The sequence below is a fragment of the Macrotis lagotis genome, chromosome 1 (genome assembly GCF_037893015.1).
Source record: "Macrotis lagotis isolate mMagLag1 chromosome 1, bilby.v1.9.chrom.fasta, whole genome shotgun sequence".
NCBI lineage: Eukaryota > Metazoa > Chordata > Mammalia > Peramelemorphia > Peramelidae > Macrotis > Macrotis lagotis.
In genome coordinates, this window is record NC_133658.1 from 836,643,848 (window position 1) to 836,657,260 (window position 13,413).

The 13,413-nt window shown below is 38.8% G+C and overlaps 1 protein-coding gene across 1 annotated transcript; it reads right to left on the reverse strand.

Moving 5' to 3' along the window:
- Positions 1–6,152: 6,152 nt before the first annotated feature.
- Positions 6,153–7,172, reverse strand: LOC141489003 (olfactory receptor 52Z1P-like). Its single transcript, XM_074189573.1, has one exon. It carries the CDS (start codon positions 7,170–7,172, stop codon positions 6,153–6,155), a length of 1,020 nt encoding a protein of 339 aa, XP_074045674.1.
- Positions 7,173–13,413: the final 6,241 nt, after the last annotated feature.

The following is a 13,413-nucleotide window of genomic DNA, read 5'->3' on the forward strand; positions in this document are numbered from 1 at the left end:
TTTTGCATAAAGTCATTCACTTCCAAGGAATTATTTTCTTCAGTAAACTTTTGTACCCCCTTTCCCATTTGGCCAAATCTAGTTTGTAAGGATTTTTTTCTTCAGTGAATTTTTGTGCCCCTTTTTGCATTTGACCAATTCTGCTTTTTGGGTTTTCTTCTCATTGACTTTGCGGTTCTCTTTTACAATTTGTCCTAATCTGTTTTTTTTAGGTGTTATTTTCTTCACTATTTTTTGTATCTCTATACTAAGTTGCTGACTTTTTTTTCATAATTTTCTTGCATCACTCTCATTTCTCTTCCACCTCCCTTGATTTTCAAAATCTTTCAAAATCTGAGCTCTTTCATAGCCTAAGACCAATTCGTATTTTCTTTTCTTTTTTGGGGGGGAGTTTAAGTAACTTGCCCAAGATCACAGAGCTAGGTAATTTGCCTGGAGTTGCATTTGAACTCAGGTCCTCCAAGACTGGTGCTTTATCCACTGCGCCACCTAGCTGGCCCCCCCTCCAATTCATATTTTCTTTGGAGGCTTTGGATATTGAGCTTTGATTTTGTTATCTTCTGAGTATGTTTTGATCTTCCTTATTTACCATGGTAACATTCTATGATCAATTTTTTTTTTTTTTATTTCATTTCCCCCAGCGTATTACTTGATTTTTAAGTGGGGACTCTACTAGATTGCTCTGCTCTCTTCCTGGTGTGGTGGACCTTTCCTGCCAACCTCCTGAGCTATCTTTGGCTTCTGTGGGCTGAGTGGTCTGGAAACCCTCACTGCTGCCACTGATTCCATTGCCCTGTTGCCTGGATTGTTCCTGGATTGTTGGGTCAATCTCTACCAGTGTGGCTTGTGCTGCACCACGCTTCTCTTTCACCTTGGTGCAATAGATCTTTCTTACCAATGTTCTAAGTTGTCTTGAGGTTGAAGAATTTTTTCCTCTATCTTTGTGGGTTCTGCCACTCCAGAATTTGTTGGGTCATAATTTAAAGCCAGACTGTTCAATATACAGCTCCACGGGCCCATAGTGCGATTTTATGTAGCCTGCCTGTGGGCTTTAATTTTCATGAGTGAAAAATAAAATAATAATTTTCAAGGAATACATATGAGATTTTTAATTCCATCACTAATAAATAACCTTGATGTTAATTTTCTTTGGTGTTTCTTAAGCAGTATTATGGACAGAATATAAGCATGGAATTTTCAGTCAATCTGTGGGATGCCTTCTGTCTGTATGTTGCACACTAGTCAGTATGCACCTACCTTTATCCTGTTGTACTGTTGCTTTGTTGTTTTGTGTTTTCTTTCATGCGGTGCAGCTTTGATTGTTGTATTGATGATACATGTTCCTTCACTTTCTAAGAAGTTAGAAGTACCATGACTTTCTGTAGTCCTTGCCAAACCTAAGGTAAGACTATAAATTAACTGTTATATTAGTGTACTGTATTTTTTTATTCTGGGTGCAGCCCTTTTATTTTAATGTAGCCCTAAGAAAACCTAAGGTTGGGCAGCCCTGATCTAAAACTATTTGGAAGGGTTTGGGGAGATCTAGGATGAGTCCCTGCCTTTACTCTGCCATCTTGGCTCCAGCTCTCTATAAAAGTAATTCTTTTAGTGTTGTGTATTTGGTCTCTTGTCTCCTGCCTTTGAACAGGATGTTTTCTTATTTCCATAATTATCCTACCACTTATATTCCAAATACTTCCTGTTTCTCTTTTCTGCTCTGCTCAGGTGATCTCATCAGTTCCTATAGATTCAGTTATCATTTCTATGCAAATAATTCACAAATTGTTATCCAACCTTACTACTAAACTTCAGGTGCATGTCAACTACCTAGTTTTTCAACTAGGTGTCACATCTTAAACATATATAAAATAGAATTCATCATTCCTTATAAACAAACCTCTTCCTAACTTCCTTGTTTTTACTAAAGGCAGTACTGTCTCTCAAGTTATACTCACAACTTTGGAATCAACTTTGCTTTCATTTTTAGTCCTACTTTAATTTAATTATCAAATTTTTGCAATCCCAATTTCTTAGAATTGTTGGAATTCCTTTCTCTCCACTCTAATTCAGGCCCGTATCACCTCTTGTCTGGACTATTAAAATAACCTCCAAATTGATTTTGATACAAGTCATCATATCATTTCCCTGCTCCAGAAATTTCAATAATTCTCTAATGCCTTTAAGGTAAAATACAAATTCTCTTTTTAAAAAAATCTTTATATTTCAAATACTTTTTATACCTCTGTCTTGTCTTTGTAGACTACTACAGTTTTTACTTGATTTTTTTTATGAATGTTACATTACAGTCAAACTGACCTCTTTGCTAGTGCCTATATACCATCTTCCTTCTGCTTTTGTGCTTTTCCAAAGAATATCCCCCCTTACTTGGAATGGACCCCTTTCTCACCCTGCTTCTTGAAATCCCTTGACCTTTTAGCTAGAATAGCTAGAATCCTGTCTCCCACAGGGTGCTTTTCTTGATTCCCTAATTTTAGGGTATTCTGTATTCAGGGTATTCGACCTTGCTCCCATTGTTGAGTTCTTGCAGTCAGGACTCCATTTGGGGTTTTCTTGGCAGAGATAGTGGTTTGCCATTTGCTTCTCCAGATTTTTTTTGCAGCTGAAGAGCGGAGTATTTTGCATTTATTTTCTATTTATCTGATGTTTCCCTCAAGCTCTTAGAGGGCAGGGCAGATTTTCATTTTTATCTTTGTACCCCCAGGGTCTAGAATGGTCCCTTGGCACATTGCCAGCATCACTGGATTCCCTTCAAATGTCCCTTTGTTCTAAATCATTTATGGGCAAAATCTGGAAACCTATGAGATCAGCTGCACTCACCTCTTTCCTCTGCCTGCTCCTCTGGGACACTGGACTCCCCACTTTCTTCTGTGTTTTGTGCAGCAGCCTTGGACTAATCTGTTTCCGAGTGAGGGAGTGTGGTGGTGTGGAAAGAACTTGGGATCAAAACCTATGCCCTCATGGCCAAGTCACTTAACCTCTCGATCTGCTTCCTCATCAGATTAAGGACGGGGTTGAACTCGATGATCTTGAAGGTCCCTTTTGACTTTTATTCAGCTTCTAAGCCCTCTGAATCTTAGTTTCCTCATCTTTAGAATGAGGATAATACCTGTGCTATTTAACTTACAGAACTGTTGTGAGGCTAAGAGTTTGGACAGCATTTTGCAAATTATAAAGCCTTGTATAAATTCCCTGCTCTTACTAAGTGGGGGGGACCTTCTCATGAAGAAGCAGAGCCTAAGGAGTGGAGACAAAAGTAAACCCTTCAGAAGGGAGACTTATAGAATAGTTGCTTCCCTCGAGTCATAATACCAATTACTATTTCATAGCATTTGCAGTCTCCTAGGCTCTATGCTTTACGATTATGTTCTTATTTGTTCCTTACAACAATCCTAGGAGATGGGTGCCATGATCACCCCCATTTTACAGATGAAGAAGCAGAGAAAGGTTTACTGACTTGTCCAGGTTCACATAGTTATCCCATATCAGAGGCCAAATTTGAACTCTGATCTGACTCCAGACCCAGTGATCTATCTGATGCACACCAACATGCCCCAATAACCAGGTTGTCCTTTAGGTATTTCTTTTGGTCTGTGGGGAAAGCAATTGGTGCTGCCATTAGAAAGACCCTAGAACCTTGTTAGGTTTACAGTACTAAGAGGACAAGTATAGGCCACAATTAGGCTTTAGAGAAGAAGGAATGAGGAAATATAGCCTGTATTTGGAGCAATATAGTATTTGTGTACATGTGTTTATGGGGAGGATATATGGGCATAAAGTTTGTGTAGAGGTGGGAGGAATGTATCTTTGAGAATTCAGAAGCCATAATGGATCACATCTTTCTCATGCTGGTTGTGTAGACAGTGAAATTCAGGCCAGGCTACCCTTGTACCAACTGATGAGCATGTGTAGCAGATGTGTGTGCCTCCTCCCTTAGAAACAGCTGACCCATCAAGTGGTTTGGAGGAATACAAGAAGTTATTATATTTACCCAACTGGCAAATACTTATTTTCTACCTGCAGAGTGTTGTTGTAGGTTATATTGGTCATGCTGAGATAGATAATATTGTGGCCTGATGTCTGCATCCAAAGACTTCATAGTCTAAAGTGGGACACCAATAAATAACATCAAAAATAGTAAAAAATAAAATATGTTAAAAAGTACCCGAGAAAAGTAGTGTTACTCAAGATTTCACAGAATCCCCCCCCTGCAAATGATGAATGGCAAACTATTCAACCTTGCTGAAGTTTTCAGTTAAGGAGATCTTACTGTGGTAGGTTTAAGACTATTTCTAATTGAACTGGGGATGAGGGAAAACTTCTTGAAAGAGGGAGCATTTGAGCTGAAATTTGAAGGCAGATAAGATTTCATTCTCTATAGATGGGAAGGATCATATGAGATCAGGAGGATATGAACAAAGAAAGAACATTAAGGCATGTATATGGTGAATTGGCTAATGGTGGTATATTTAATTATAGATCTACATTTTTTGGTTAAGTATAAACCTGTAGTCATCCCTTTTGCCAGGAGGGGGCCCTCCAGGATAGATTAGAAGTGTTTCAAAATAGCTTTTACATGGCCTTCAATAAAGTGGGAGGGATGTGTGAGACTGAAAAACAAGTGGGTAGATCAAGTGGGTAGAAATGACCCAGGTATTTTTAGACACTACAAATACACGAATGGCATCTGAAGCAGCAGGACATCTGGATAATCTTGTATGGTTTGATGGAGGCCTAGAATTCGAATTGGGAGAGAGCTCTCAGAGACTGATCTAGGCCTTTATTTTACAGGTTTTGTTGAGAGAAGGGAAGCAGAGGCGCTTCCACAGGGAGTTGACAGAGAAGTAGCAAGTGGCAGAGCTGAAACTTCACTGGATAACTTTTCATGAATCTTAGGTTATATCTCTCCTGTTAAATTTTGTGAGAATAAGTATCCTGTCCTAGAGACCTAAGAGAGAACATCATATCCCCAGCAGTCACTAATAGAGACTCACCCAATATATGCTTTATGAACTGGTTCAGGCACTGCCAGCGAGGTGCAAATATAAATCCCAATTTGTTAGTCTGAAATTAAAGACTGTCAATAACATGAGACCAACTACCTTTTCGATCATTGTCTCCCATTTAATTTTCCTGATATATCTGATACTCTATCCAAATGTCCCAGATTATGAATAATAGTTAACTTTTTTCTTTTTTCTTTTTAGATTTTTGCAAGGCAAATGGGGTTAGTTAAGTGGCTTGCCCAAGGCCACACAGCTAGGTAATTATTAAGTGTCTGAAACCAGATTTGAACCCAGGTACTCCTGACTCTGGGGCTGGTGCTTTATCCACTGTGCCACCTAGCCGCCCCAATAGTTAACTTTTATCTAATGCCTTATATATGTATAAATACTAGCTTATTGGTTCCTCACAAGAATCTGAAATGGTGGGTGCTATCATTCCCATTTTTTTAGTAGAATAAACTGAGGCAAATAGTGTGTCATATAACTAATGTCTGAGGCTAGGCCTGTAATGCTTTTCACTGGGACACCTAACTTCCCCCATTCCTTTACCTCACTTAGGACTTTTGGTTCACACTAGACTTCAGGGCCCTCCTTTTCAGCCTCTGCTTGTTCAGCCTCATTTGACAAATATTTATGCAACTTCTGGGTCACTTGTGTGGCTTTAACCAATCACTTGACTTCTCTGGGCTGCCATTTCTTCATCTATAAAAAGACTGGGTTGGACCAAATGTTCTGCCAGTTCCCTTCCAGCTCTAAATCCAAAGCTCTCATGATCCTAATTTGCATAAGACCTTGGGCTTAGGACTGGGGTTATAAAAGTAGATATAAAGATAAAGAGTGGGGAAAAAGAACAAATAGCTATTAAGTAGAGGTATCTAAGGAAGGGATCTGAGCCCATGTAACTTGGTATATGCCCTTCCCACCCAATGAATGGAGATATTGAGCAACTGAGTATGAGGGAAAAGACCAAAGGCTTTGCTGGGCTACTACTATTCTCATTTCCACCAATCTTTCTCTACTGACAAGTCACCACTTTCTCCTGGAAATTCTAATGCAACTCCAGACAGGGCCAGTAAACACATTGTCCATCCTGGGGCACAAAGCCCTTGCTGAGTTGTTATTGCTCCATCAACCTGGGATTCCTCTCTCTGACTGCATATTTTGCAGCCTCTTTGCCTGGTCTCTGGTCACCAGCCCTGATTCCCTTCCCCAGAGCAATCTCTCCACATGCTGCCGGATCTCCCTGGTCCTCACCCCATAGATGATGGGATTCAGGGCCCCTGGAAGCATCAGGTAGATGGCGCTGAGCAGATTTTGTATATCCTGAGACACAGACTTCGCAAACCGAAAGACAATTGAAGTGGAGAGGCCAGAGAGGTAGATGGTGAAGATGACCAACAGGTGAGAGCCACATGTGTGTAGGGCCTTGGCTCGTGCATTGCCTGATGAAATCCGGAAGGCAGTATAGACAATACGGGTATAGGAGGCCCCCAGCAGGGACAGGTCGAAGGTCACAGTGATGAGCCGCATGGCCAGCCCCAACCTGTTGTTGAAGGTCAGGTCCCCACATGCAATGCTCAGCAAGGCAATGTACTCGCAGGCAAAATGGCGGATCACCGTCGTCCGACAGAAGCGTGCCCGGGAAGTCAGCACCACCAGGGGCACTGTCACAGCCAGGCTCCGAATGAGGGCAGCCACAGCCAGCAGGCCCAGCAGCTGTGATGTCACCAGGTCTGCATATCGGAGTGGGTGGCAGATGGCCACGTAGCGGTCCAGAGCCATAGCCAACAAGAGGTTGTAGTCTAGGAGGAGGGTGAAGTAGATGAAGAACATTTGAGTGAGGCAGCCCTCTAGTGACACAGGATTGGCATAGTATACAAAGCCTGCCAGCATCTGGGGCACCACTGTAGTGGCAGCACAGATATTGATGGCCAGGAGCAGGGAAATGAGCACATACATGGGCTGGTGCAGACTCCGATGGGTGGCCACAGTGTAGATGATCAGGGCATTGGCAGACAGAATTAAGGCATAGAGGCAGGAAAGGGGAAGAACCAAAAGGGAACGCCATTCCCGTAGCCCAGGAAAGCCCACCAGGAAGAAGCTGGTGTAGGAGATATTGGAGCTGGTAGTGTTCTCATATTTCTCCATTGTTCATAGTCTTGGAAAGGGGGGGGTTTAGTGCTGTTGGAACAGAATATTCAGTCGAAGTCAATTACTGTTTGAGGGTACAAGTCTAGGAAGGGGATACCAAAATGCAGACATAGATCTTAATATTTGGTATTTATGCAGCATTTTTAAGGTTTGCAAAGTAGTGTCTTGATTTCTGTCTAATCTAATATCCATATCTACTCTATAGAGGCACGATATAGAGTGGATAGAGTGCTGGGCTCAGGAAGCCTGTGGTCAAATGTGACCTCAGATACTTAACTAGTTGTGAGAACACTGGGCAAATCACTTAACTGCTGCCTTAATCCACTGGACAAGGAAGTGGCAAGTCATTCCAGTATCTTTGCCAAGAAAATTCCATGGATAATAGTGATGTGCTATAGTCCTTGGGGTTACAAAAAAATTGGACATGACTGAACAACATATATCTAGTCTATATCTATATGCTTTTTATCTTTATCTATACTTTGTCTATTTCAATCTATACTTATACCAAATCTAATTTAAATCTAAATCTATATATCTGTGCCTATGACTAAACCTAGGTATATACATATATCCTATTCTAGATGTAAATTGTGTATACATATACAAACACAAATGCATATATATATATATATGTATATACATATGTTTACACATATATGCAAATTTTAAAGAGTGCTGCTCTAAATCTATAAAATCTCATTAGCTCCTCATATCTGACCTGGGAAGTAAGAAGTTTTTTTTTTAATCTCTGAGGCTAAAATTATATTAAGTAACTTGTCTAGGGTCACAAAACTAGTAAATGTTTGAATCTGAATTTAAACTCAGGTCTTCCTGACTCAAAGTCTGGCATTCTGTCTACTTCACCAGTTACCTTACTAATCCTCAGTTTCCCAGGGTATGAAAACCCACTCTGAGTCATTTCAGAGGAAAAGTTTTCATTTTCAGAGTCTCAGTGCTGACTTGGCTGCCCAATCAAAGATTTGCCACTACAACTCTTAATTGCCTTTCCTCTTCATTGACTTCAACAATGGTATTCTTTTTTTGGGGGGTGGGTTTGCAAGGCAAATAGAGTTAAGTGGCTTGCCCAAGGCCACACAGCTAGGTAATTATTAAGTGTCTGAGACCAGATTTGAACCCAGGTACTACTGACTCCCAACGACTGTATTCTTAAACTCTTCATCCACTTCTCTCATTACCACAAGGTATTTTCAAACTTCTCTCCTACCTTAACCTCTTCCATCCCCCCCAACCAGGTACAAGTTAAAATACAAATGACAGACTCTTGAAGTTGGAAGGGACCACAAGGACCATCTAGATCTCAACCCAGATCTAGCCCCAAATCCCACCTGCAGTATTTCCAACAAGTGATTAGCCAGTGTCCATTTCCAGTAAGGGAGAACCTAATCCACCTTTGGTTAGACCTGAGCTTTGGGAAATATTCCTTACATTAAGTTTAAATCAACCTCTTCAGATTCCTGAAGGGCCAGAATGAGTGCAATCTCTTTCATGTGCCTGCTCCTTTAGTACTTATGATCCCCATAAGTCTACTCTTCTTTAGAAAAAACTCTCCAAAGCTAACATTGATCTCTCAGTTGCCAAATCTAAGGGTCTTTTCCCCTGAGATTTCCTGATATTTCTCTCCTCTGATTCTTTCCCTACTTGTCTGATTCTTCAGCAAATGGATGTTAACGAAGTCCTGTCTTAGGTATTCTTCTCTTCTCCTCTTTATTATTTCACTTGGTGATATCATCAGCTCTATCATTATCATCTCTATTATGATGACTCTCAGATCTATTTATCTAGCCCTGACCTCTCTGCTGACTTCTAGTCTTGCATTTCCATCTGCCTTTTCAGCATCTAGAAATGGATGTCCCATAGTTATCTTAAACTGAACATGTTCATAACTTCACTCATTATCTTTCTGTCCTTTTCCATGGAGAATAAAGCCTTCCTCCAAAGTCACCTAAGTTCATAACAAATAATTTTCTACTTTTCACTCTCTCTTATCCCTGTTATCCAGTCAACTAACAGTCCTGTTGATTCTGTCATCATAAAATCTCTCATATGTGTCCATTTAATTCCTCTGATGCTATTCCCATCTTGGTACAGGTCCTCATCTTAGCACCTGTTCAATTACAAGAGCCTATTGGTTGATCTGCCTGCCACAAATCTCTCTCCATTCCCGTTTATCTTTCATTCACTGTCAAAATGAGTTTCCTAAAGTTTAGATCCAATCATGTCACGTCCACTTCTATAAATTCCAGTGGCTCCCTGTTACCTCCAGGAACAAACATGTTATCTTTTGTTTGGTGTCTAAACCCCTTCAAAACCTGATACATCCCTACCCTTGCAGTCTTCTTATAGTTTACACATTCCTGCATATTTTCCTTGAACAAGACATTCCATCTCTCAACACACCTCATGCTGAATCTATTATAATATTATAATAGCCTAATGATTGGTCTCCCTACCTCAAGGAGGCAGGAAAATATCTTTGAGCATCTCATTTCTCTCTTGTCTGCAACATTCTCCCTTTCCTTATCTCTGCCTCCTTATTTCACTGGCTTTTTATCCTTAGCTCAAGAACCACATTCTATAAGAGCCTTTCCTAGTCCTCTTTAAATTTAGTGCCTTCTCTCTTAGTTATCATCACCTTATTACATCTATATAGCTTGTTTGTATAGAGCTGCTTACATGTTGTCTCTTTCAATGGCTTGACTGTCTCTTGTCTATGCTAAGTGCTGGAGATACAAGGAAAGGTAAAAGTAGTAGCTATGATGAGACATTAACAGTAGAAATCTCTAGGAAAGGAGCTAACATTAAAACCCATGACCTAAGATGTCTCAGATTTGGACTCAAACGTGCAAAATATGAGTAACAAGAAAGATGAACTAGAAGTCCCAATACAAGAAAGAAATTTTGACCTTAAAGACATCAACTATGATTTGGAATAAAACCTATGACTTTAATATGCTCTGGAAGGGTATCCTTTGTTCAGAAGGAACTGAATAACTAAAATTGTTGAGGATTCTAGAGTGGTATCTTATATATGTTTATATGTATACACATATATACATGTGTATACATGAATATGATCCTTTCAAATGATGCTTGCTTTTCAGAGAAACATATCTATCATATCCCAATGGCACACCATCCTACTTGTAACAACAAAGAAATAGTTAAACAAAGCAAATGAACATATTGTCCATGTCTCACAATGGATTGAATACCTATAGTTCATCACCTCTCTACTAAAAGGAGAGAGGAATGCTTCAGCATTGGTTCCCATTAGTTTTCTGAGGTCTTAATAGTAGCATTACACATTCAGAAGATATATTCATATGTGGAAATTTAGGAACCAGAAAACAAAAGAATGGTGCCCAGCATTTGGATGAATATCAATGAAATAACAATTAACAATTTTTATTATTTTCATTTGCTTCAGACCACCAGGACAAAAGTAAAAAGCAGATAATGATTTCAGGGAACAGCACAAGCTAGATACTTCAATTATTTGAACAACCCTGTTGTAGCTCTTTTTTTCCTCGTCAAAAGGCAGAGGAATTAGCATGGCTTGTCAAGATGATAATGATTATTTCAGCTTTTCAAATTTATAAGAAATGATGAGAACTAAGATTTTATAGGATTCTAAGAAAAAATGTGCAGGAACTTATAGTCCAAACTTCTATAGGGGAAGAATATTAATCTTTCAAGAATGAACAAAGGCAATGAAGGCACAAACAAATAAAGGAAGTAAGAGGTTGCAGTTTGCAGAGATGAGTGGATGCACAGCGAACTTAGACCAGCTTAGATTTTTGAAAGATATGTATTAGAAGCAGTGTCAGGTAGCAGAGGACAAACACAAAAGTATGAATTTGACTTCAACTGCTGAAAAAAATTCTAGAGTATTTTATTTATGGGACAGTGAACATTTAAAAAACAAAGCCGTGATCACAAAGATATAGATGGCATCTTTAAGAATAAGCCACTCCAGAAAGATGACTTTTGCTTTATGGAATTGTTATTAGAGGGGTAGATTAAGAAAATATTTTCTTTGACCAAGTCTTACATGACTGTGAGAGGTGCAGACTAGATGAGGATTACAAGTAAGTGAATTCAGAGCTGGATGATTAGACTCAGAACATAGGCATTAATGACCTAAAGACAACTTAAAAGATTTCTTATGGCTTTTTTTTTTTTGCTGGTGGCACATTAGATAGAGTATAGAATCTGGAATCAGGAAGACCTGGGTGCAAATCCTGCATCAGACACCATCTGTGTGACTCCAAGTAATTCATTTAATATCTTTCTACTTTAATGATCTCATTGGTAAAATGGGCATAATAATATTAATACCTAATCTTCCCAGATTGTAGTGAAGATCAGGAGAGTCAGCATTTGCAAAGTGCTTTTCAAAACCTTAAAGAACAATGTATGTCCTGGCTATTATTATTGTAGAGCATGTTTATTAGATTTATAAATCTGGCACAAACCATTTGAATAGTTAATAAAGTGAATGAAGACAGAATCAGTATCCAAAAATATCCCTACAGTCTAGAATAACTTATCAAAATTTTGGTCTCAGGATTCCTTTATGCTCTTCAAAATTATTGAGGTTCCTAAAGAGCTTTTTAAAAAAATGTGGGATACTATCTATTGACATTTATCATCTTAGAAATTAAAACATGTTAATGTGATTATGAAAATAATTTTTACCTTGTGGGCTAGAATATTGAGTCAAAAATATTCACATGAAATTTTAGATAATTATCCTACTCCAGTCCTATGACCAATCCAGTCTTGTTCTCTTTAGTCTTTCCAGATCATGGATACAATGCAGCCCTCATAGCCACAGATTATTTTATTACCCTGAGCTGATAGTTAAATAGAACCTTGCTGGCTTAGACTCATTGAGAGTCTTACTCTCTTTTGTCTATTTTTGTTCTGTTTTCTCTAATTTGAAGATCTTGCCTCTTATTTGGAAAATTGAAAACAAACTAAGTTGTCATTCAAACTTCTCTCTATTGACCATTATTATTATTCCATTCCTTTTCTCTGAGAAGCAGTCCTTTTATCATAGTTGATCTTCCCCTTGACTACAACATAACTTCTATTTTTTTATTTTATTTTATTTTTTTTTTAGGTTTTTGCTAGGCAATGGGGTTAAGTGGCTTGCTCAAGGCCACACAGCTAGGTAATTATTAAATGTCTAAGGTCAGATTTGAACTCAGGTACTCCTGACTCCAGGGCCAGTGCTCCATCCACTGCGCCACCTAGCTACCCCATAACTTTTATTTTTTAAAAGCCCTATTTCATACTTAGAATTCCTCACTAGACCCCAGAATTCTGAGTTTAGGATTCCTAACTCTATTCCAATATTGTCATTCTTAAATAACAATAATAATAGCTAGTACCTAAGTTCGCAAAGCAATTTATAAATAATATCTCATTCAATTCTCACAGCCTGGGAGGTGGGTGCCATTGTCATCCCCATTTTACATATGAGAAAATGGAGACAGAGACTAAGTGACTTGCTCAGCATCACACAGCTAGGAAGTATCTGAGGTCAGAATTGAACTTGAGTCTTTCTTCTCTCCCCATCACACTATCTAACTGCCTCTTTTATATTTACTCCTTATCACCTGCTTTTGCTTCCTAGTTTTCTACAGGTGTTTAAAAAAAAATCTAAGTGTGTCCATGAATCTCCAGTAGAAACACAATTGGCAGTATGGCTTTCTCTCATCACTCTCATTTTCTTTTTGACAAATAATAGGTGTTTAACGAATACTTTTTTCATTCATTCATTTATTCATTCACTCATTCATTCCCACTGTTAGATTTTGGATATCTACCTTGTACTTTTTTATGATCATACTTCAGATTTAGAAATTACCCACCAGGGGAATGTTGTTAGTTATATTTATGCAGGAAGTCTGCCCAGATATAGACTAGTTGACCCTAAACTATTATATAAATTCCCCCAGGAGCAGAGTAGCCATATAATACCAATCTCTTTATGTCTCCTTATCTTTTGACCCTAGAAGGGGATGCCATCTTTGCTTCAGAGCACAACTGAGATGGATTTGGATTCTCAGGGGCTCATTGGTCCATTCTTTTTATTTCAGGCATAAATAGGATCAATATATAGAAGTTATAGGAAGTCAGGCTTCTTACAGTTTGAATTTTCCAACAATGGTACAGACTACCTTTCAAAATCAACTCCCTTAAGATG

Bases quoted from the DNA above. Each gene is read 5' to 3' on its own strand.
- LOC141489003 (XM_074189573.1), bottom strand. From the start codon at position 7,172: ATGGAGAAATATGAGAACACTACCAGCTCCAATATCTCCTACACCAGC.